At 43.8% G+C, this 23,828-nt stretch overlaps 1 protein-coding gene across 4 annotated transcripts in view; it reads right to left on the bottom strand.

Moving 5' to 3' along the window:
- The window catches only part of NTRK3 (neurotrophic receptor tyrosine kinase 3), a 347,333-nt gene that overhangs the window by 7,809 nt on the left and 315,696 nt on the right, over window positions 1-23,828 (bottom strand). The window contains exons 16-17 of one of the 4 annotated variants that reach the window (XM_069465743.1): window positions 21,237-21,311; window positions 88-129 (exon numbers count right to left, since the gene is read on the bottom strand). The exons of 2 other annotated variants lie outside the window; for them this stretch is intronic. In XM_069465743.1, the coding sequence (XP_069321844.1) occupies window positions 88-129; window positions 21,237-21,311 (117 nt within the window). The remainder of the gene's footprint in view (window positions 1-87; window positions 130-21,236; window positions 21,312-23,828) is intronic. One more of the 4 variants, XM_069465745.1, reaches the window with a different exon arrangement.

The raw sequence follows: 23,828 nt of genomic DNA, 5'->3' as shown, positions 1-23,828 counted from the left end.
CGGAATTTAATACATGAAATGATGGGTTAGTAATTAAAGTGTTGGAACAATGGACTATTCATTAAAAAAATACACTTAGATACCTACCTCACACCATATACAAAAATCATTTCCAGATGGATTAAAGAGCTAAACATAAAAACAAAACAATAATAATATTAGAAGAAAACTTAGAAAAGTATTACATAACCTCAGGAGAGGAAGGCCTTCCTAAATAAGACATATGTCCAAAAAGCCATAAAGGATAAGATTTAGAGATACAACTTACAAAAATTAAATACTTTTGCAGGGCAAAAGACAACATAAGCATAGGTAAAAGACAAATGGCAGAAAATATTTGCAATATACGTAACAGACAAAGAATTAAAATCCATATCATACAACATGCTCCTTCAAATTAGTTAGAAAAAGTAACTCAAGAAAAGAATGAATACCAGATAAGAGCAGATGATTCACAAAAGAACTACAAATGGCCACGAAAATACAAAGAGATGCCAATTAAAACAACACAGACACACATTTTTGAATGTCATTTGGAAAACATTGAAAAAGATGCTACTCAGTGTTTGAGGGATGAAGAAAGAGTTATTCTCAAATGCCACTGGTGAGAAATGCCTCAGCCTTTTCTGGGAGCAGCTTGGCAGCCCATGGCCACATTAAAGATGCAAGTCCCTGTGAATCCAGCAATTTTGCCTCTAGGAGTCTCAGAAAAATATTTGCTCATGTAAGCAAAAGTATTTAGTTGAAGATGTTTATTTCATTGATTCTAAGGGCAGGAATTTATGAATCATTAAAGGTCTCTGTAGCAGTTAAAAGGAATATGGTGGAGCAATGTGTACTGGTATGAAAATATGTGTAGGATATATTAAATGAAAACACAAAACGTCAAAAAATATATTTTAGTATTCTTGTCCATGTAAAAATGTGTATGTGGATGTATAAGCAAACATGTAATGATACTGTGTAACTATGAAAATGCATAGAAAAAGGCCCAGAAAGCCAGTAAACCAGTGGTTTCCTCTAGAGAGTAAGGAGTGACCAGAGAGAAAATTCCATATTTTACTATATGTATTTCCATACTATGCTACTGGAAATTTTATGATGATCATGTATCACATTTGAAAATTTAAAAACAATAAAAGAAAAACACGAATAAAACCAGTGAACCTAATTTAAATTCTATATCAAAAGACAATACTTTATATATATATATTTTTTTTTAGGCTGGTCAAGTGGAGCAGTGGGAGTGGAGAAGGAACAAAGGAATCTGTAACTGGTTGTGATCAATTAGTTGTAAACACCACTGCACTCGGACCAACCAGAAGATAATACTTTTTAAAAGAAAAATTATGTTTGTGATAGAATATGGTCGAATGGTTTATTACACTTGGGTTTCTTGATTTTAAAAAAACATAAGTCAGGAATATAGGAGCATTTCTCTTGATGAAAAATTTTAAAGAATGGAGTGCCCCAAATTGATGCTAATGTGTGTCTCATTTGATGTTTTTATACACAATCCAAAACAGACATTCCAAATTGAAATCTCCAAGTTTACAGAGAGAGAAATTCAAGTGTGCAGAGTGTAAACTATGATGAGCATTTGGGCAGAAAAGTACCAGAAAGGTGTTAATTGGTCACAGGGGTCCCACTATGGAGAATCCTACCAAGATTCTCGCTGAGTGGCACCACCAATGTGTATGAAGTTTATACTACGTTCTTCCAGAAGTGCACTGAAATATTTCAAAAGGCCTATGATATAACAAAAAGGAACATTAAGTTGGAGGTCAGAAGCCCTGTGTTCTGATGTGACTTTGGGCAACCGATTTTCTTATCTTCGAAATAGATGTTAAGCAATGGCCTGCCTAAGGTGAGATTGTGTATGTGAAAACCCATTGAGTGTCTTTAAGTACAAAAGTGTACAGGTGACGTACAATCACTGTTCGCTGTGTGTGGCTTTACATGCTACTGGGCAGCATAATAAATCTAATTTCCTCAAATTTATTTCCCCTAAGACTCCATGCCAATTTTCCTCCAGGGTGACCTATGTTGTTCTCCCACATTGGAGAGACGCAGTCTGTGAAGAGTAGTAGACCTGGTAAAAATTATTGACAAATGTTTTCCCCATGGCAAAACACAGCTAGATGTAACCCAGCCAGAAATAATAATCTTAATGATAAGAATAATACTAATTATTAATAACTAGCAATGATAACCAACCACAGGGTGTTACACACATCCCTCATTTAACCCTCTCTCCATTCCTGCGTGATGGAACCTCTATTTATCCCCATTTCACAGATAAAGATAAGCTATCTTGCCCAGGCATGGCATAAGAAATATTAGCTAATGATCCAAGCTCTTGATGAGATACTTAAGGATCTTAAGCCTGGGCCTTGAGATTGGAGACATAAAGTAAGAAGGCAGAGGAAGGATTCCAAGAAATGATTCTAGAAATAAAATAAATACTTGGTAGGAAAGAGTCTTTGGATTGCATGGGGGAAGAATCCCATGCCTACCTTGGAAGATACCTCCCACCTCTCAATCATTGTCTTCCTCCACCCTCCTGCACACAAAGAAAAGAGGATGGGAGTTTGAAAACCCTGGGAAATCGACAGTGCCCATTGGAGGAGCACTTTGCTAGTGCCAGAGAGTCAGGACGCTTGGGCTGTTCAGATGTCAGTTTGGTAGAATTAGGGGCATCTTAAGATTCTGGGACATGCCCCCTTCTTGCCTTTGTCACTGAGGTCTTTGCCCCTTTCGACTGCCATTCATGCTAATGTGAGGATGCCCTCCCACTTGCATTAAGTCTGCCTTCCGGAAAAACTATCACTCCTGGTATATTAGGGGTCATGCTGGCGCAGAGCAAGAATGTCACCATCTCCACAAAATTTCTTTTACACTCAGAGACAAGAGGGGTTCTGAATGATTACAATTCTGCACAGGGAGACCAGACATAACGTGATGAACTCAGGCTTCAGAAGATCCATCCCACAATCAACCACAAACCAAGGAATTACAAGAGGGGAAATAGTGACTATTCCAAAATCTGGCCAGGCCAGAGAAGTCTGGTCTCTGTGACTGCCGAACCTTCCCCCTAAGCAGCTTCCAGGTATTACTCCTAGTCCCTTGACAAGGGGTGCCCGTGACCACTTGCCCACCAATATTTTGCTAAATGCTTTTACTAATTTGCTTCACACTTTAGTAAGGCTGCCAGATTAAATACAGGATGGCCAGTTAAATTTGAAGTTCAGATAAACAAGATTTTTTTTAGTACAATTATGTCCCACATATTGCATAGAACATACGTATACTAAAATGTGTTTTTGTCTAAAATTCAAATTTAATGAGGTGTCCTATATTTGCATTTGCTAAATCTGGCAACCCTACATTTCAGAGCTAGGTGGGGAAGCTGACATTATACTTCAGAACATCCTGTTTTTATTTGTAGGGCTTTCTACATGCATCCGGGCTCTCTGTCTCCTTCCCATTGCACTCTGTCCGTCCTACAGGAGGCTGCTGAGTTAGGTTCATGACACACAGCAAAGCTTCCTTCTCTCTACCCCGTGCTTTTCCCAGCCTTCTCTCTCTATTTCTCATTAACATTTTCCTCGAGGATGAGGGTGGTGGGGGGCGGGGTGGGGCATGGGAGCCAGGATTTTCCCTGTAAACATAGCTCTGCTATTTTCTACCTGTGCATCCTTGGGCAAGCCCTTTCCCCAGCCAAAGCCTCCATTTTCTCATCTGGAAATGGAAGGAGTAACTATAATCACCTCCCAGGGTTGTTTGCCTGATTATAAGTGCCTGGCATCCTTGTTAAAAAATACAGATTCCTAGGCTTCACCACAAACCCAGTGAATTAGACAAGGGGTCAATGTTACGGCCTGCCTCTTGTTATTGGAAATAGAGTTTTACTGGCACAAAGCCATGCTCGTTCATTTCATATCCTCTATGGCTGCTTTCATGCTACAAGGGCTGAGGTGAATAGTTGCAAAAGAGACCATCTTAAAATTGCAACAGAGGCCACCTGCAAAGACTGAAATATTTACTACCTGGTCCTTCACAGACAAAATTAGGTTATCTCTAAATTAGACTCAAAGAGACAGGAGGACCAGAAACTATACTTTTTTTTTTTTTAACTTGACAAAGATAATGACTCTCTTGGTATTGTTGCAGCACTACCAAAATACTAATAATTCCTTAACATCAAATACTATTCAGTCTTAAAGTTTCCTAATGTTTTCCAGTGCCTTTTTAAAGTTTGAGCTAAAAATAGATCTACACATACTGCATTTCCTATAACCAGGAATACCCGATTATACCTGACCAGGTATCTGGAGCCCTAATCAGATCCAAGTTCATAATGGTGCTGTGTGCTTCCTCCTGTAACAAAACAGGAGGCAGAGGTCGTCTGGTTGTCTTTCTTTTTGTGTGATGTTAAGACTGATCGGTAGATTCAGTCTGACCGTCCGTTATAAAGTTCCCTTTCACTTAACAGTTTTAGCAGCCACTGATGATCACTCCCCAGATCCAATGTTTCATTAGTGGCTACAAAAGTATAACATTCTAATTATAGCATTTCCTCTGCACATATTAGCTGAGACTTTTTTTATCAATAAAAACTTCCCTTCATCAGCTATTTGACTATACTGGTAACAGCTGATACAAGACAGGCAAGATAAATACTTGATTCCAAGTAGTTCTTGGAATAATAAATTCATTACCTAGCATCCACCAAAGGTGACCAATGAGAGCTTTGTTGTGGTTTGGTTTGGTTTTGAGAAGCATTATCAATGCTTGTTCTTTTTATTAATAACAACAACACATTTGAAGTGTTTTCTTCTAGTGTAGTTATTAATTCTGATGATTGATATTCCATCTTTAGCCAGTGGAACCCTCTTAAAGGTGGTGCATGTATCCTCCCAGTAGTCTTTGATAGCATTCTTACTTTCTGACATGAAAGAATATTCTGGGTTCATCTTGCACATTTCCTTTTACAGTCTTGGAATCAGCCATTTCTCTAAGTATCTTTGGATCCTTTTGGTGAACAATGAAATTTAAAGACCATACTATGGATCCTAGGAGTGCTCCTTGCTGCTGAGGTGGTCGTTATTTCTAGGTCTTTGTTGTGGAAACAGCTGGGACAAAACTTTTTTCTTAAGAGAAAAAATATCATGAGTTCATATTGATTTTTCCAAACTCATATGTAGGATTACAGAGCTTTTACTTAATTCTTTTTATATTTTTTTTCTTATGCTGAAAATCATGATTCCTATAACACTATTAAGATCACTTATTTTCTTTATCCTAATACTATATTATATATATATATATATATATATATATCAGAGAGAGTTTTGAAATAACAATTCAAATATTATTGAAAACAACCTACAATCTTTTCAGCTCTTTCAGACTTTTGTATATACCTACTTGGGACACACAGAAAACATAGCTATGTTTTAAAGTCATTTGAAATCACTCCTTTCTGTGTGGTGAAGCCACCAACTTAATACACAGGCTTATTTGTTTCATTTTGCTTTTTATTTTTAGGACTTTCTTTGTTTTTTATTTTCCATTTGACTTCAAGTTGCTTTATAATGATGTAAAAACTGCTACTTGGTTTCAAAGTCAAAACCAGGTACATTTCACCAAAGTCTAGTTCCTTCCCTGCTCACTGTCCCCACCCTGTTCCCTTCCTCCTATGGGTAACCATTCTGGTTTGTTTCTAGTTTATTCTTCCACTTATTTTTTATGTAAGCAAATATGAAATGATATTCATTTTCCTCGTTTTATTAGATAAACTGTAACATACAAAATATACAGTGTCCACTCAAGTGGTTTCAAACTACAGCCTGCAGAACTTTGGAGATAACATGAAGTCTTTCCAACATGTACTCAGGCAAGGATAGTTTGGAGGAGTTTTGCAGGTCCACCACTCCCATCTGGATTTTTTCTAAAATTAAACTTAGAACCCACTGTGGTCCAGCAATTCCCTCGCCCAGTTGCCCCAGCCCCCCTCTCCCTCCACTCTCAAAAAGGAAGGACAAACTTCTAACTCATTCCACATGTCAGGAGTAAAAACCTGCAGAATACAAAGGAAGGAACGCTGAAATATTGGCACAGGTGTTGAAAATGAATGCCTCTTGTGATCAGGGAAAAAAAGCCTTTTGCAAGTTGGGTAGTTTTCAATCCCTTTCAAACAACTCAAGGAGGACAGACCTAAAAGAATTATAAGCTGAGAGAAGATTAAAAATAATTTTTTATAAGAAGCCAGTATATGATTTTAGGCAAATAACTAGATAATAGTTCAAAGAATTGTGTTACATTTCAATAACAAAACTCCTTTCTTTCCCATCTATTTGTTTACCGTGAATAAGTTTTTTCAGTTCTTGCATCTATAAAAATGAAAAACAGGGATAGACTTGATCCTGAATCTTTCTTACCTTAAAAATAAATACTATTCATCACTGAATACATGGACTAATTGAACATAGGAGATGCATATTTTACTTTTTATTTAATATTTTACTTTTTATTTTTTCTAGTCATCAAAAGTTGTGATATCTGTTATTTTGGTCAGCTACATTTTTCTGTATATCACTAATTATTGTAATGTTAACTTAATTCCCAATTTCTGTGTATTGATAATAATTGTAATGATAACGCGAACCAAAAACTCTTAACATCTAGAAATTTATGATTATTGGCCATTAAAAATTAAATTTAAATCTTTGTACATATTTTTATGATGTCCTAGTAATAGGATTTCATGCATAAAAATATATTACGTAAGGATAAAATGCATGGGGTAACTGGAATGAAAATATAATTTCAAGAAGAAAAAAAAAACCATGTAAAACTGACTGTTTAAGAACTTGTTCATGTGTTTAATGGATGATGTGCCAAATTGCTCTGGTATTTAAAGTTCATTAGATGCATTAAAGGAATGATGTATTTTTTAATGTCAATATTTACAATATTCTGGAAATGGCATCGTTTGCAACTATTTAAAATCATGTTGAAGATTTTAGATGACAACTTAAAATGTGCAAGGGGCATATATAGTTTTTCAAAATCCTTCTAGGGGCACAAAATTTGAAGACTACAGGTTTAGAGACTAAGAAGCTAACGGTGTGAAGTTTGGAGTCCTGCCTCTCCTGTCTTTCCCCGAGACTGTATTGCATCCATCCTCAGGCCATCAGCTCTGTACATGGGGAGAATGGAAAAGAAGGGAGCAGGAGCAGCAGCCCTGCCTCCAGCCCTGAGGTGCCTGCCTGAAACCCCCAGCCCCACTGCCTCCATCCAAGCACTTAGGGCTCACTCTCGGCCTTGCCCCTGAGAAGGTGCTCAAAGTCCAGAGGCTGCAGATGCTCAGGCTTCAGTTGCTACGCCGTGCAGGGCAGGGTGCTCCTCTCTGAGGACCTCTCACCTCCCCACTTACCCACGGCTGTCCCTTCCCTTCTAAGCTAGCTTTCTTGAAAAGGGACTTTTCTGCAGTTAGAAGGAACCCATTCCTCTGGGTTAAAGAGAAACTCAGCAAAGGTCTCCGGCTTCACTAATTATGGAAGGAGGCAGCTGGTGGATTCCAAAGAAAACACAGAAGCCTGTTTCTCTCCCAGAGGTTCAAAATGCCTATCCTCACACAACTGTTGAGGTACAAAGGAGACAAAGGAGACAAAGTAACCCATAGTCCAGATAAGGAAACCGAGACCCAGCAAAGGTGAGTAAGTGTGGATTCGCAGAGCATGATGTTTCTGGAAGCAACAGAAGGGATTCGAGCTTCCTCTGTGTTTGCTAATCTGCAAGGGCTGAGTCAGAACCTTTCGAAGCAATATGAGAAAGCAACTCATCTACTTTCGAGGAGGCAAATCTGAAGAGCTGTAAAAACTTTGCAACATATGCTAATGGCAAAATGGGCTAATTGGGAGATTGTCATAAAGATTTTCATTTATGGTTAAGTGTCATTATTTTTTATTTATTCAATTTTAATCTTTCTTGAATGCATGTCTCAGCACATAGAAAAGTGTTCACGTGCATTAAAAAAAATGAAAACCTGAGCATACACTTTCTTTATCCCCTGGGAAGTCGTCTGCTTTCCCCAAAGAGGTGGGATTTGCCTCTTCCCCCTTGCTCTGCCATGTTTGAGCAGAACATCACCTAGGGCTGGCAGTCACCTTGAACATGACCCCACCAGCAATCCCAGTAGCCATCACAACAGTCTTTAAATTCATTGTCACTCTTATTCCAGAGGGTTTGAGGATTTCACACGCACAGGCTGCACATCAGTATTGTGTGTACACACAGCTGGGGGAGGATGTTTAGATGAACATGTGTGCATGTTAATGCATGTGCATTGTATGTACAGTCATAGACACAGACACATGTGTGCTCTGATCACATGGGGTTGGTGAAACCTCCCCTGGACACTTCCAGAAATAAATGGCCTAAATGTAGGCCAAAATGCCCAAAGTCCTCTTCTAATGTGTTCTGTTTCCAAGCAGCAAAAATAAATGGTTTCACTCTAAACCAGTTGATTAGCTTTGCTGATGGCTTCAAACCTTTCCAGAATGACACAGCCCTTCTTCCTGGAATGAACCCTTGTCATCCCCCCACCTCCAGCTGTTGGGCTGTCTACTTTCCTCCCCACACATGTGAGAGGCCGCCAGAGCCTTAGAAACAGCAGCCTGTCCTTCAGGAGCTCACCCACACTGCCTACCTTTCCTCCTCCCACCCTCTCTCCCCTCACTTTCCCCGCGTGGCTATTTTGAGTTGCAGATGCTGGACGTTGTATTGCAAACCAGCCTTCCAGCTCCCTCCCCAGTCCTGTGTGGCCATTCCCTGGGCATATCTCTTAGGTGGCCAAACCTACATTCTCTTTAGATGCCATCTGGATTCCCGGAGCAGCTCTAAAGAACCAGCCATGCCCTGTCACTGCACCCTGCCCAGCTCTCCAGATTTCCAGGCTTGAAAGGAGAGATTCAACACTGAAACTGTAGCTCATGAACCCACAGGGCTGGCAAGGGCCTTGGAAATTACCTTGCTTACTGCCCAATATGGAAACCTTGGCTGGAAGAGAGGCGGTAACTTGTCCAAAGTCACTAAGAATAGTAAATAAAATAGAACTAAAGTTGCATAGAATATTGTTCTTGTTTTTAGTGTGCATCTATTACTGAAATATAACATACCTGCACAAAGGCAAACAAATTGAAAATATACAGATTGAGCTGCATGAGGTTTAAATTTCGGTTCTATAGTCTCCTTCTTTCCACACTAATATATGTAGACTTTGGGTCACCTGGAAGAACTCCATGTTCCCTCCAGTCTGTGTGGGCACATGTCTTAGGGATGTATTGGCTGGGTATCCTCGATTTTAGACCTACGACACATGAGTATGTACTCACAAATACATGTCCCTCTGTGGCTTCACCCCTGCTACAGAAACTCCATGGATGAAACATTTAAGCAAGACATTAAGACTATCCTATAGTGACATTGGACTTCTGACTTATCAAGTCAGAATTGTTTGTCTTCTTTTTGCCTCCCTTCCTCTCCCCAATAAAGTAGGGCAGACTATTATCGAGCTTCTTGTAGACACAAATCGAAGATCTCAGCCCTGGGTGGAGTAGGTGCTTGGGATTCTTTTGGAGGGAAGGTGCAGAGAAAACTCACAAAGACAGTATTATAGCACTGCTCCCTCAGAGCAGGGCTTTGTGACAGCTTACGCAAACAGCATCCATTTAGCAGAATCTCAGTGGAACGGCTGTCTCAGTCTGAGCCTCTCGCCTCAGGATTAGGAAAAATCCTTGGAGTCTTCCAAAAATACAAGGAGTTAAGAGCCAAGCTGTTTAGCAGTGTGAGCAGAGGACAAATAGGCCCATTGTGATTCTTCCCAGTTCTCTTACCTAGAGCTGCATCTGCCAGGAGCAAAGTTCTCAGAGGGAAGCCCCAGGAACACACGCCTTTTATAACTTCTTTTGTTTTCCTTTTTCTCAATCCTGACTAAACAGCAAAGGGCTCATTCTAAGACCACACTGTCCTTTACTACCCCCAGGCAATATATTTTTTTATAGAGAAGACATTGCAAGTCCAAAGATGTGGGGTGAAAAATAACTTGGCCCTTATTTTCTTCTCCAAATGCCTAAATTGGAGCCTCCTGGCTGCACTAAAATCTTCTAGTGGAAATAAACTTTAGAAATGTTGTTCAAAGAGTTCAATTCACTAAACAAAGCTGGAGGTCTCAACTCAGCTCAGATCCGTGGATCACACTGGATTCAAGCTCATCCACCCAGCCCCTAAACTCTTGCTTTCATATTCATGAATAAAGAAAGGCAGAATAAATCTCCCTAATTATCCTAGAGTTTTAAACATTTACCCTGCACAGCTCAGGCGCTGATAGTTAGGTTCCAGTTCAGATTCAGATTCAGACTTATTTGGCCAAAATAAGATAACCTCTTTTAAAGAAGATTGATTGATTTTGCTAGATATTTAGATGCCAATAAAACCCACTAAAAATTATAACTGATATCAAAAATGTGCATATAGGATGAGGAAACAGAGGATCTAAAGGAACAAAGGGAATAATGTATAACTTGGTCAATGCTATTTACTAGCTAAGCAACCTTAGAGAATTTATTTAACCTCTGAAAGACTTGCCCAAAGGTTAAATAAATTCTCTAAGGTTGCTTAGCTAGCAAAGTGGGGAGAATAGCACACCTACTCAGAACATGTTCAGAAATTAAATGAGATAGTAGATGAAACCGAGGCATGGCAGGTATTCAATACACATACACATACATATTACTTTGAATCTACATCTTCCTCGGATGATGCTAATTTCTCAATGATAATGTTTACTATTCAGCACTTCTGATTTTTTCCAAGGTCTTAGACATATGGTAAGTGATTCTTACAATAATGAGACAACAATCCCCAATTAATGGATGAGAAACCAGTTCAGAGATGAAATGCCAGCCAGTTGATAATAGGTAGAGCTCATGCTAGAACTTAATCCACTGTCACAGTCCAAGCAAGTCCTTCTCTTCAAGGGTTTTATAAATTCAAGACAATTCCACTTACAAGCACTGGGGGCAGTTTAGGGAGCTGTGGAGATCTGCATGCCTGGCAATCCAGATCCTTGAATCCAGACTGTTTACAAAAGCAGGGCTTAGACACTCAGAAAGAGCAGCTAAAGAGAATTTCAGAGAAGACAAGACTGAGCTGGTTAGAATATGCAATGTTCTCCTTTGGACCAGGCTCAATGACTGCATATTTTGTATATGAGGCCTCAAGGCAGGAAAACGTTGGCTTTTATAGAGCAAACAATAAGATGGGGTCTTTTTTCTTGAAAGAAAAACATCCAGGAATTGGCTTTCCAAGTTATCCTTTTAGCAATATTAGTAACAATAACAATAATACTTCCACTGATTGAATATCCCTCCAGCCTTAAGATGATGGCATTGGATTCTTCAATCACTGATTCTAGTTTTATTACATAATCTTAGGCCCCTGATCAGATAGCAGATATACACCAATGGTGCTGTGAGGAAATGAGCTTTTCTAATAACTGGTGGAATATTCTCCCTCACCAGCCAATGATACCCCACCTCTAGGTAAGCTAAGGCTGGGTGCCCTTTCCTTAAACTTTGGATGGGAGGCTAGACTAGGTGGCCTTCTGAATTGAAGACTTTTCTCTAATTCCAAGGTTCCAGAGCCTAGCACATCCAAGCCACCATTTGCAAAGTCTGTTATGCAGACCCCATGCGTGGATCCCAGGGGAACCTTGCACATCCACTACTGGGGCCCCAAATCAGCTGTCCTAAAAGCAGACAGCTTAAACAGCCTCTGTTTGATGCTCCTGATCTCATTTATCTCAGACAGAGCTTGTGAGCACTAATTAAGGAATGTTTATAAAGCACAGCCAGCAATGTGAAACTACTCGTGGGAGTCCTAAGGTGTGGCATTATTTCCTAGGAGGACAGGGATTTCTGCATTGGCCTGACACCTGTCATTATTACAGGCTGCATCCAAATTGCCCATAAAAGAGGTTTTTCCCTATGTTACTTGTGAGAATTCTCAGAGCATGATGTGGTTAACATGTCTCTCATCTCTCAGAACTGGGAGTTTGTGGAGGTGGTCCAGGTTGAAAGCAGACAGGCAGCTGTGTGTCTGGGGCCAGTGGAGAGGTAAACTGAGGCCTGCTGGCTCTACTTAGTGCTGCCAAGAATGGGCAAGACCTCCCATTGGGGGATTGGGGGATGCAGAAACGGGACCCCAGAGAGGAAAAAGAAGGTGGCCCACCCTTAAGAAGACTTTATGATAAAGGCAGGATAACACTTAGGAAGTCACTTAACCTCTTTGAACTTCAGTTTCCCTGTTAAATGTCAACTGACACTTGCCTCCTCGAGTGGCCATCAGGGTTAAATAACACAGTTCATGTAAAGCATTCAGCACAGTCAGCCTGATACATGTCAGCAAGCAACAGTCACAACAATAACTGTGGTCGTGCCAGCAGTATTGTTCTCTTACAAACATTTGTGAGAAGCATTCTCTAAGGCCATTATTTAGGTCATATATGGGAATGAATTTTGAATTTCTGTGTGTGCAGGGAGATGGGGCCATTTGGTGGTAAAGATTTAGGTTGGATTAGCAAGTAATTTTCAAGTGTCCTTGACCGTAGCTCTTTTAATGTAAGGCTGTCTTAAGGAATGATAAGAAGCCTTTTCTGGTTTTGCTGCTATAATAAGCAAACCAGAGCCTGGACTCCTTTTTTCTCCCTCCTTCGAGTTTCGTGCCCTCAGTGTCCCATGCCCTTAAGGAAGCATTCAAAGTCTGCCAGTCAGGGCACATACTGCGGGTTGGACGGATCAGCCAGAAAGGCACGGCTGTAGCTAGAGGTACAATCTGTCACTTCCAAGCCACTCCAAATTAATCCTTCTAGCCAGAGGGAGACCCAAGCCTTTGGGGCCCCCTTTTGTTTTATTAACTGCCAACCATGAAATGACAGCCGTAGCTGGGGAAGAAGCCCAAAAAGGGGGACAGAGAACGCTTTGCATATTTTAATTGCTTCAGTCAACAATACGTAACCACAGCAGAAACCTACATCCCCAGGCAAAGGGAAGCTGGAAGCACATCGTGGGAGATGACATAAGGAATCCACATCTACTCCCCCTGGACGACAGGCCGCCCTATCCAGCTTCTCTGAGCTGGGGCTGAATTTCTAACCCACCCACTGACTTGGCTGCCAGAGGAGCTCTGATGAGGGCAAGAGGAAGGTGGACAAAAGGAGCCTTCTCACACCCAATGCTTTCTTAAGAATTGGATGCACCTCTTCACCTGATGGAAAATGAGATTCTCCTTTGAGTCACGAAACAAGACTCCTTAATTCTAAAGGAAGAGCACTCGGTGCCCGAGAGGAGAGAACTCACAGATGACTCGCCTGCAGGACCATAAACATGAAAGAATGGATAAAGGTGGGGAGTCAACTTAGAGAATATAACAGAGTTACATTTTCAAGGAAGTCTGAGGTTGCCAGTTGAGGCATTCTGTGAACTGCGAAGTGATTAATCAACATAAGCTAGTACTACCACTATTTCTATGCATCACAGGTTTCCAGCTAGGCCCTCCCCTCAGAAATTCCAGGACAGGGGTATTGACTAACCCAGCCACGCAGCCTCACCAAGGCCTACAGCTGTCTCTAGCACCCTGGGAGGGAGGCAGCCAGAAGGGAGATCTGGCACCAGGGGAAATCATGGAGGTGAGGGGCAAGAGCACTGGTTTGAGACCCAGGTCATTTGAGTTCTTGCCCCAGTTCTGCCAGCATGCCGCCCTGTGGCTCTGGCAGCCTGTGCTTCCTTTTGGTCTCAATGTTCGCACTTGTAATAATGACATAGTCGACCTAGAGGGCTGCTAATTCGTCTCTGCTCAAAAACTGCATGAGATTGTCCAAAGTATAATTTTCTTATCTGAATCAGTACACCAAGAGCACTTCGAGCTCATCTCAAAGCCCTTTCTAACATCTGCAGCATCAGCGCCTAATTTTCCAAGGGTGTGTTGTGGGCAGGCCAAGGAGAACAACGGGCTGGAACTCAGGAGCTCAGGGCCCTGCCTTAGGTTTGCATCGTACCGCCTGGCTCAACCCCAGGCTCCCGTGTCCTCACCTATATAATTGGTAGGGTGAGGAAAAGAGTTGGACCAGTTGACCACGGGGTATCATTTAGTTCCAAAACAGGATGATTTGGTGAAGCAGAGATGGGATAACCTCTGGTTGCTTCTCCCAGCCCTGGAAGAAGGCTAGAGTTCTGGGGCCCATTTAGCTCCACACAGCCTGCTGCTCCACAACTGGGTCCCAGGGTGCCTCTCGCAGCGAAGGGTGTTGGCCCAGAGCAACCGCAGATGAAAGGGACGGAGGGGCCGTACTTCTACACACATCTGGCACCCCGGGCCATAACCTGAGGCCTGCAGCTGTGGGCTGTTCCTCCTCCCTTTATAAACAAGCCCTACCTCTTGGCTACTCCTCAAGGTCAAAAGGCGGGGAAGACTGCTCTGAGGATGAACCTGGGAGAAAGTCTTAAATGCTGAGCCAGTAATCACAGTTGAATGATTTTCTTTCTTCCCCAAAGGCATTCCTTCCTCCTCTGTTATACACATTCATGCCTCCAAAAGCACAGAAGGAGAATTAGAGCAAGTGGGCTCCTTGTTTACAGGCTAATGAGACTGGGATGAAGCATCTTTCTTGGGGTCACCTAGTGAGTCCCCAAGAGGAAGAACCAGGCTCAGTGCTAGGGTGGGCAACCCCAAGGGTAGAGCCCTGATCTTAATTTACCTAAGCCTCTGGCCTCTACCATAACAGAGGTAGAAAGAGAGGCTTTCCACATCCAAGTTTAAGGCCAGAGGTGGGCCAAGTTCTTGTCCCATTGAACAGGGATACAGAATAAGAACTTCTTGAGTGTTTATACCGTTCCAGGATATATGTTAAATGAGTTAAAATGCATTGCTTCACTCAATCCTCCCGATATGCCTTGGCTCTGGAAATTATTATCAATGGTGTTACACTGAGGGAGAAAAGGAGAGAGGGAGGGAGGAAGAGAGGGAGAAAGAAATGAAGCAACTTATTCAAAAAGGTTGAAGAGTGAAGAATCCAAACCTTAAACCTAAATTATTCTGATTCCAAAATTCATGTTCTTATCATCACCAAGTTGAAGTTCTTGTGCAACTTTAAGTTGAAGGAAGACTCACTAGCAAAAATGTTCTAAGGTGTGTAAATTGATGGGTCAGGGTGGGAGATTTGGGGAAATGCGATACAATTTGATTTCTGTAAGAACACCCATAAAAGCTGAAGAGGAGTTTTCATTCAGAAATATCTAAATGAGCAGATACAATGAAGTAAGATGGGAACTACATCAACCCAGAGAGCACTCATAAAACTGACATCAGAAAACATTTATGTTCCTCGCAGACAGACTGGGAAAACAGCAGCCGGTCATGGACTTTGCTTCCCCTGTGTTTCCCTTGCAGCTTTTCTCCGCATATTGTCCAGCCCAAGTCCTGTAGAAATGATTCTGACGTCTCCTTGCCCGGCCAGCTGGGCTCCAGGAGGCAAGGCCTCCCCGATGAGGGCAAATCGTCACTACCGAACGTCTAGGTCCAGGTAACCTGTTCCTCTGCTGCAGCACTTATCAGCACAATTTTCAAAATTCATCAGCCCTGATTGTTTGGAAATCTATTTCCCGTCAACATCACTTTCTTGAAGATCATTGTCTCGGGCAGAGAAAAAAGGGAGGCAGAGAGAAATGAAGGAATTTAGGAAGACGTCTGAGTGGAGATGTAAGGAAGGAGGGAGGCAGGAAGCAACTCATGTCAAGTCTGCCGACATTATCGGGCCTTAGAATCAAGCCAACACTAGAAATAAGTCTTAAATCTGAATTTATTATTATTATTATTGTTATTAAGACAGTGCATTGCCTTTTGCTTAAGGTAGGTTGGGTTAAGTTTTTTGTCACTTGCAGCCGAAAGGATCCTGATCAAACATGGGAAAATTCAACTCTCAAGTTAGTCTCTATTTCTAAGAATAAAATGTCTATTTCGAGAAATGACCCTAAGAAGAAAGATTCAGAGAGATCCCAGACAGAAACCAACATGTCCAGCTAGGGTGGAACTGCAATCAGCCTTCTGTCACCTGACTGCCCCCTTCTTCTTCCCTGCCCTGCAGGGCAGTACCCACATGCCAGGACTTCACCAGCACCGCAGGGCAGGGTTCACAACGTGTGGCTCAGAGACCAGCATCTGAACTGAGAGCTTTCTCTGTATGGCTGCATCCGCCCGGATGCCAGGCTTCTCCAGCCAGACGCATTTGCCCGGAGGTCGCATTAGACATCTACTTTCCATTAGGGTTAGCCACAAGTGGCGGGATGGGAGGAGGCGGCAAGCATCAGAGGAACTAGCTAATACTCAAGAGAGATAGACGCCAGCCCAGAGATAACGGAACTCATGTCATCCCTGCCGGCAGGCGGTCATGTCACAATTCTGCCAGGCATATGAATTTCTCATGAGTCATTTGTCCCAAAAGAATTGCGGAATCAAATGGACTTGACCAACTTTGAAGACAAGACTGAGAACAAGGAGTCCTGACTCCCATCACAAAGACTAGGACGACCTTCCTAGTGAGCAGTGCTGGAGGCACAAAAGAAAGATCCCCACTGTCCTCTGTAACCTTCCTTTTGACTCCCACAACCCCTTCACTTGAAGACTGAAGCTCCACCATTCCAAGCAACCCTTATCATCCTACTCTAGGGGCTTGCTCTGCTCTGAAACACTCTGTTTCTTCAGATCAGAGAGCAAAATGCTAAGGAAACCAGGAGTTCAAAGATCAATTAGCATTTAATGGGGAGAGTTCTTATCTCTGGATAAATCTCCAGTAGAGAACCCAGAGGAATGGCCCAGAGCACACACCACCGATCTTCCGGAACTTATAAGGATATTGGATACTGTGTAAATTAAGAGGCATCTTTCACAAGTGACAGTATTAGTTTTCCCCAAAAGGCCAGTCTTAACTATCTTGAATTGCAAGACTTAGGGTAGCAATGAAAAGGAGGGAAATCACATTGCACAGTTTCCGAGCTGTGAAAGTCCTAGTGCATTTTAGAACGCTCTCTAGCTTATGCATCTTCACTGCAACAGGCCTCTCCACAACCTCAGTGATGGCTGGAAAACACTCACATGCAAAAAAAAGGTGAAAAAAAGCTTTCCTGAAGCTCTCCTGTGTAACTTAGTCATGCAAAGAAACAAGAGTGTTTTTAGGTTCCTTAGAAAAACTGAGTTTGTTTGCGTGGGAGATACACCCCTGGGCTCCCAGCATGCTCATGTCAAAGATGTGCCCATGATCAGGTCTCTAAGCAGGTTCCTGGACCGGGGCATACTCGTGACCACATGCCCTCGATGACTTGTGTCTAAGAGGCCTGGGCATTGTCCTTCTTCCTGCAACTAAGCCCTTCTGAGAATTAAGACACGCCCTGAATATGTGAGTGGCAGAGTGTGCCATATGTCACCAGAGAAGGAATATCCTTGTCGGCTTGAAATACAACCAGATGTTTCTAATCCTTGCCCCTATTTCCAGCTGGGGTTCCACAGAGCACATAGATGCAGAATAGAGAAGCCAACTGATACTGAGATGGGTTGATATTTTAGAAGAAAAGGTAGTTCACTCGCATGCTTGTTTGTACCAGGGAGGAAACTCAGACAAGTGAGAGAGGAGTACCCTATGGAGGAAGATGAGTGGTGCTGTGCCCCTTAGCCCTTGAGTGTCAGAGTGAGGGCGCAACCAGATGACAGGCTGTAAGCAGTAAAGAACCAGAACTTGATGAGCTCGCTGTATCCAAGCGTTAGAAGACCACAGTGAGGGACATTCAAGCACCTGGAGTATATGCTTGTGATGCTGACATTGAGATGGTGAAGAAAATCCTTAGTAAATGACAAAAGTAATAACTTCTATCTACCCAAATGACACATGTTGTGAAACTAAAAGAGATGTTGCCTTGACATGCAGTGAGACCCAGGGATAAACATGTTCTAGAAGCCCAAGGAAATAATAGCATTGCAGGTGAAAAGATCCTCCTTTGCATAAAAAGAAAAGTGGAGAGGGTTATTGACATCCCCAAATAATTCCTCACTTTGCTGTAGCAGGTCTCTCCTGTACAGATATCTAAACGGTGGTTTGCTTGCCACGGAACCTTACCAGGAGCCCATCTCATGCATAAAGCAAGATGCTACCTACATTTGTTTTTCTGGGAAATATGTAAAAGCACATCACAAATAAATACGAGGTTACATGGTGATATTGATGTTAAATATAACCATAATATCTGAGATGTGGTCCAGAGACATCCTGTTTCTTGCTAATAGCATCCTAAGACTGGATGAGGTCAGTCTGTGGATTCCATTCACACAGACAGACAGAAAATTTAGGATTGTCTTCAAACACAACTCTTCAGTCAGACCCTGTCAGAAACCTTTGTTCGGTCTCAGAACTCTGCATGCATTCTCCCACCCCTACCGTCTATGCACAGACGCCATGCACAGTCCCTCCTACCAACGTGCGTGAAACCCAGAACCCCTGGCTCACTGAAGTCAAGCCTCCACCTCTGCCTGGGATGGAAGCCACAACAGAAAGACTCGCTCTCATGCCCCCCACATTGTGCATGCCCGTCCCACTCCCAAGGACAACACCACACGGAGAAGCAGCAGCGGTCGCTGTGCCTTCATGCACAATCAGCACAGACGCCGACCCCCGCCCCAACACATCTCTGCTCCTGATCCAGCCATGCACGTCAGCCCGTACGTGGGACCTTCAGGGCCACCCTGTGAGCTCTACCTCCCTTTTCTTACTCCCACTTCCTGTCAACTGGTATCTATGGACAGATGCAGAGACTAACTGACACAGGATTTCAGACTCAGTTCAACCCAGCTTTAAATCCTGGCTTCACTATTGTCTGGTTCTGCGTTCAAATGTTAGTGTTCTCATCCCTAAAGTGGGACTACAATAACTTCTTCATGGGAACAGCACAGGCTGAACAGCCTGACCTACTGACAGCCCAGCTAGGGTGCATGCACAGCAAGGGTAAGCTGCCGTCACCGCCACCCCAGAGGACAGCAGATGGACAGAGAAAGGGCCTACGGCATCCTGAACGGCCAGTGCAAGTCACGATTGAGGGGCTTTCCACAAAGATGCTCCGAGTAGGGGAAGCCACAGCCTTACTCACTTACTGATGCCCCTTCCGTGATGTCAGTGGGGGAGGACACCTGTGCCAGCCACCGAGCAGACAAGGTGTGCTCCCAATGCCACAGCCACCTGATTCTCCCTCCTTGATTTTTGTCATTACAAAGTTTGTGAGTATTTCTTCATTTGGGCTCACACTTTTCAGATCTGACTCGTTTCAGAAAGTTTTAGCCAAGCCACGAAAGCCCTCCTTGGAGAAACTAAATAAACTTAAATAAACTAAAATCTATCATATTTTTCACACAACTCAATTGGTTTGAACTCCCTGTCTGCACACACACACATACACACACACACACACACCAGCACCACCCACTATTACTACCACCAAGTACTTCTGTGTCCTCTCTGCTTAATTTTTCTTCTAAGGACCTATCACTCTTTAACTTACTATATGTTTTAGTTTATCTTTATTTTCTATCTCCCTTATTAAGGGCAGAGATGTTTATCTGTTTTATTCACAGTTGTATTCCTGGCATCTAGCATAACTCAGGATACATGGATAAAGTGATTATATGTGCAATATTCCAGGAAAGGTCAAATTGATGCCTGCAGTTATTATTTAATTACTAACAGCTTCCCTTTTCATTCGCAGAAGTGTCCAACCTTAGACAATCAAATCCACACAGTTGATAAATATTAAATATTTGTTGAAATCCATTAATAAGTTTGACCAATTTGATATTTTAAAGCAACCTGTCAATTCTTGAAACCTGGAGTTTGACTCTGATGCAGCTGAAATACACATGGTATTTTAAAATCATGAGAGGAGATTGATTAATCTCTTATAATGGTCCTGCCTGCAAAATTCTCATGAGGCTGGCGAGCAGGTTTGTGCTGATAGACTCTAGCTGTACACAGCTGTTAGCAATGAAAAGTCCTAAGCTTTCGTGCTGTTATTAGGAGCAGTGTCAAGATGAGAAACCTATAAAACCATGCTCCTGAGAGGACCTGGGAGGCTATGCTTAATTTGCCTCTCTAACCAATCATGAGAGAATGGAATGGACTTGTGAAAGCATGTTCGTGCACCTGCCCGTAGACTGCAGCATCACGGTAACATCACGTATTAGGAACCAGAAGCTTCTCACTTCAAAACCGACTCAACGACAACACATCCAGCCAACGTTTGGCAACAGCATCTGGCCTGTGGGACAACATCTCAAGATGGCAAGTAGAACTTGTGTCTTCTTAGTCTGGGCTAGGTTTTTTAAGGCCAAGTAGGTGTATTTTGTGGTTTTGTTTTCCCAAGTGGACCATTTCCCAAAACGGAAGAAAAAAGCCGCTAAGCAAAAAGTGGAAGGGAACCATCCGACTCCGTCTGATTATCAGGCAGGACGGATGGAACTTCGACTGCCTCTGCAGTGTGTCCATCTCCCTGCCAGAAATTAGCATATGAATTAAAACAGGGAGGATAAAAACCTCCCCCTAAACACTCGGGGATGTGACTTGGTCACAGAGGTTCTGTAACAACAGACCAAGCTTCATCCGAACTCAGTTCTCCAGACCCTCTGGCCTACGTATTTAGGGTATTCTTAGATCCTAAGAGGGAGTCTCTTATGGAGTGTAGGCACCCAAAGTACACGCGAAACTCAAGGTCACACCTCCTGAAATGCAAAAAAGCAGCCAAACCGTCGTCCATGCAGAGCCCTCAGCCTCCACCACACACGCAGCCTGGATGGAACCCCTGGCAGCCATGTGGATTCCCGCGGCTCTCCCGCTGTGCACCTCATTTTAGCAGGTTATGGCCCCGCCACCCCCACCATGCTGCCTCCCCATGAGACATCCCAAGCACAGCAATGGCTTTGACAGGAAAACTTCCATGGAAGTTAGACGATGCCCTGCGGAGGGAGGCAGGGAAGGAGAGGCTGGAAGCAGCCCCTGGAAGTTCCTCTCCAAAGCCTGCAAGCTGTCAGTCTGTGTGTGGCCTGCCCAGCCCTCTGGCCCCAGAAATGACATCCAGACTCACTGTGGAAGCTGCCGGTGCTGCCAGCCTCTGCCGCTGCCACGCCACGCCGAACGGACCCCTCTGGCATGGCCCTTCCTGACAGTGAATGGGGCAGACAGCGGATGGGGAGAGAGAAGAAAAGGGATGAAGGGAGAGGAAGGAAGCACGGGGGGATGAAAGAAGGGCACAGAAGGGAAGCAAGGGTATCTTGTGTCTTCCTGGCCCAGCCTCTAAACGCCTCTCTCGCACGGCTGGGGAGAAGGCGCTCACTCCTTAGACCGCCCAGGGATGCACTCGTGGCTCAGCAGACACAGCCTGACACCACCCCTAGTACATGACACCCAGCTGTCTTCCTCTGTGGGCCACCAAGACTCACAGGGCTTCCTTCACGGGCTCAGTTCTACTCCCGGCAGGATGAGCCTCCCAGCCAACCTATCCCTCTGAAAGGAAGTGGGTTTTATCTAGAATTTTCAACCCCATAGGTCAAAGAACTGGCCCTTTCTCCAAAGCTTCGGAGAGAATATCTGTTCTTCCTGTGTCCAGCAGAAAATCCCTGAATTCACCACCCTTCCTAAGGCTTCCCAGATCACCTTCCTCACCTTTCTGATTTGGAAGGGAGGTTTGCTGGCCGGATGTCACCTGTGTGCAGCCTCAGCCCTCCTCCTCCTTTCTGCAGCAGAGTCTCCATCAGCATTCAGGACAAACCTTGTCCCCTTGGAAGGCCCCTGAGCAGCTGGAGGAGGGGGTGTGAGGAGAAACTCACAGTGACTCGCAACGGCTCTTCTCAAGTGCCTCCGGCTCTGCCTGCGACAGACCAGAGGCACCGCCCTGCTCTCAGCTGAGACGGAGGCAAAGGGACAGCTCTGGAAGGACCCGGAGAAGACACAAGTTCACGAAGCAGCATGCCCGTATGCATGAACCCGTAGGGTGAGGCCGAGGAGGCCACTCAATAAGGACAGTGAAATGCGATCGCCGGGTTCTGACGGCAGCGAGGGATGGACAGCGGGAGGGACAAAGAGGGAGGTGAAAGAAGGGACAGATGGGCAGTTGGGAAGAGAAGATGGGATGGGCCGAATTGTGTCCTCCCCAAAATTCATTATGTTGAAGCCCTAACCCCCGATGCCTCAGAATGTGACTGTGCTTGGAGAGAGATTCTTGAAAGGTTAAATAGGGTTAAATGGGGTCCACAGGGTGGGCCCTAATGCAATGCCTGGCGTCCTTATGAAAGAGATTAGGACACAGACAACACAGACAGATGGTGACCATGTGGGGACACAGTGGGCAGGCAGCTGTGAGCCAAGGAGGGAGGCCTCAGAAGGGGCCAACACTGCCAGCACCTGACCCGATCCCTCTGGCTGGTGGGAACCCAGGGGACTTCCCATGGGAGGGGCCAGGAGGGGGACCAGCAGAGCGTCTGGGAGCCTAGGAGGCCAGGATGAGAAACCTGTATTTTGAAGACATGAGGACTCACTCAAGGACCTTAAACAAGCAGGGAGAAAGATGGAGTTCGAGGAGCCGGGCAAGGTGACTCTCAGCCTGAAGATGTGCACACAGACCCTGGTGTTGGACCTGCCAGGGTGTGGGTGGGGTCGTTCTCACCAACACGCAAAGGGCAAGAGCTCCGGGGAACAGTAAGGAAAGAGTAGGTGGGCCCTGAAGGGACAGGTTCCCCAGAGAGTGTTCGAGGTGCTGACGGCTGAGGAATACTCTTTGGAGAAGCGGGAGGTGGCCTCGGTGAGTTTTATTTCCAACAGCCAATGTGCAATCTCCGGGGACTCTCCCGGGGGAGGCTTACCGATTAAGTAATCAAAGAGAAAAGAGGCGGAGGCTGAAAATGTAAATTCCAGCAGCTCCTGTCTCAAAGCAAAAAGGGGTTAAAACCATGTGACTGTGTGCGGTTTGCACAGTAGGTGTCTGAAATAGCAGCACCTGAACTTGACATGGGAGGAAAGGAGAGAAATCAGTGGAAGGGGGAAAGAATGCCAGGAAGGGGAGGAAACTGCAGAGCGAGGCATTTCTGAGGCCCTGAACAGGAGTATCATGGAGTGTTGGGGAGGCGGAAGGGGCAGTTATTAATAATGTCATTCAACAGATAGTTCAGAAAGGATTCGACTGGAAGAAAGACATTTGAATTTGGCCATGACGAGATAATTAGTGACCCCAAAACTGCAGATTCAATGAAGTGGTAAGGTCAGAAGCCCAGAAATTAAGACAGAAGATGAAAAGTACTTATTTTTTGTAGTCAAGAAGACAAATGGAAGTTGGAAAGGGCAGAGAGGTCAAATGGAGATTTTTCTTTAATGCAGAAGGGATTGTGGATTTTTTAAAGTACAAAGGAGGGAAAAGGGCTTCCAGAAAGACTTCAGAGCAAGATAAACATAGTCACAGAGAGAGATGAGCTAGAGACAGGGCGGGTGACAGAGGGTGAGGTGCAAGGGACGTGGGAAAGGATGTAGATGTGTGAATTTGTAGACACGGAGAGGGTGAATTTGGCCTAATATTTCATAGCATCACAGAAATATACGCTCAACACAGTTCCTTACACACGCACAGTAACAAGTCCTGACATTGCTGTAGCACTTTGCACTTAAGCAATCTCTATCATAGAGTTGG

This window comes from Eulemur rufifrons, chromosome 3 (genome assembly GCF_041146395.1).
Source record: "Eulemur rufifrons isolate Redbay chromosome 3, OSU_ERuf_1, whole genome shotgun sequence".
Classification (NCBI taxonomy): domain Eukaryota; kingdom Metazoa; phylum Chordata; class Mammalia; order Primates; family Lemuridae; genus Eulemur; species Eulemur rufifrons.
This window is presented reverse-complemented; position numbering and strand designations above follow the sequence as displayed.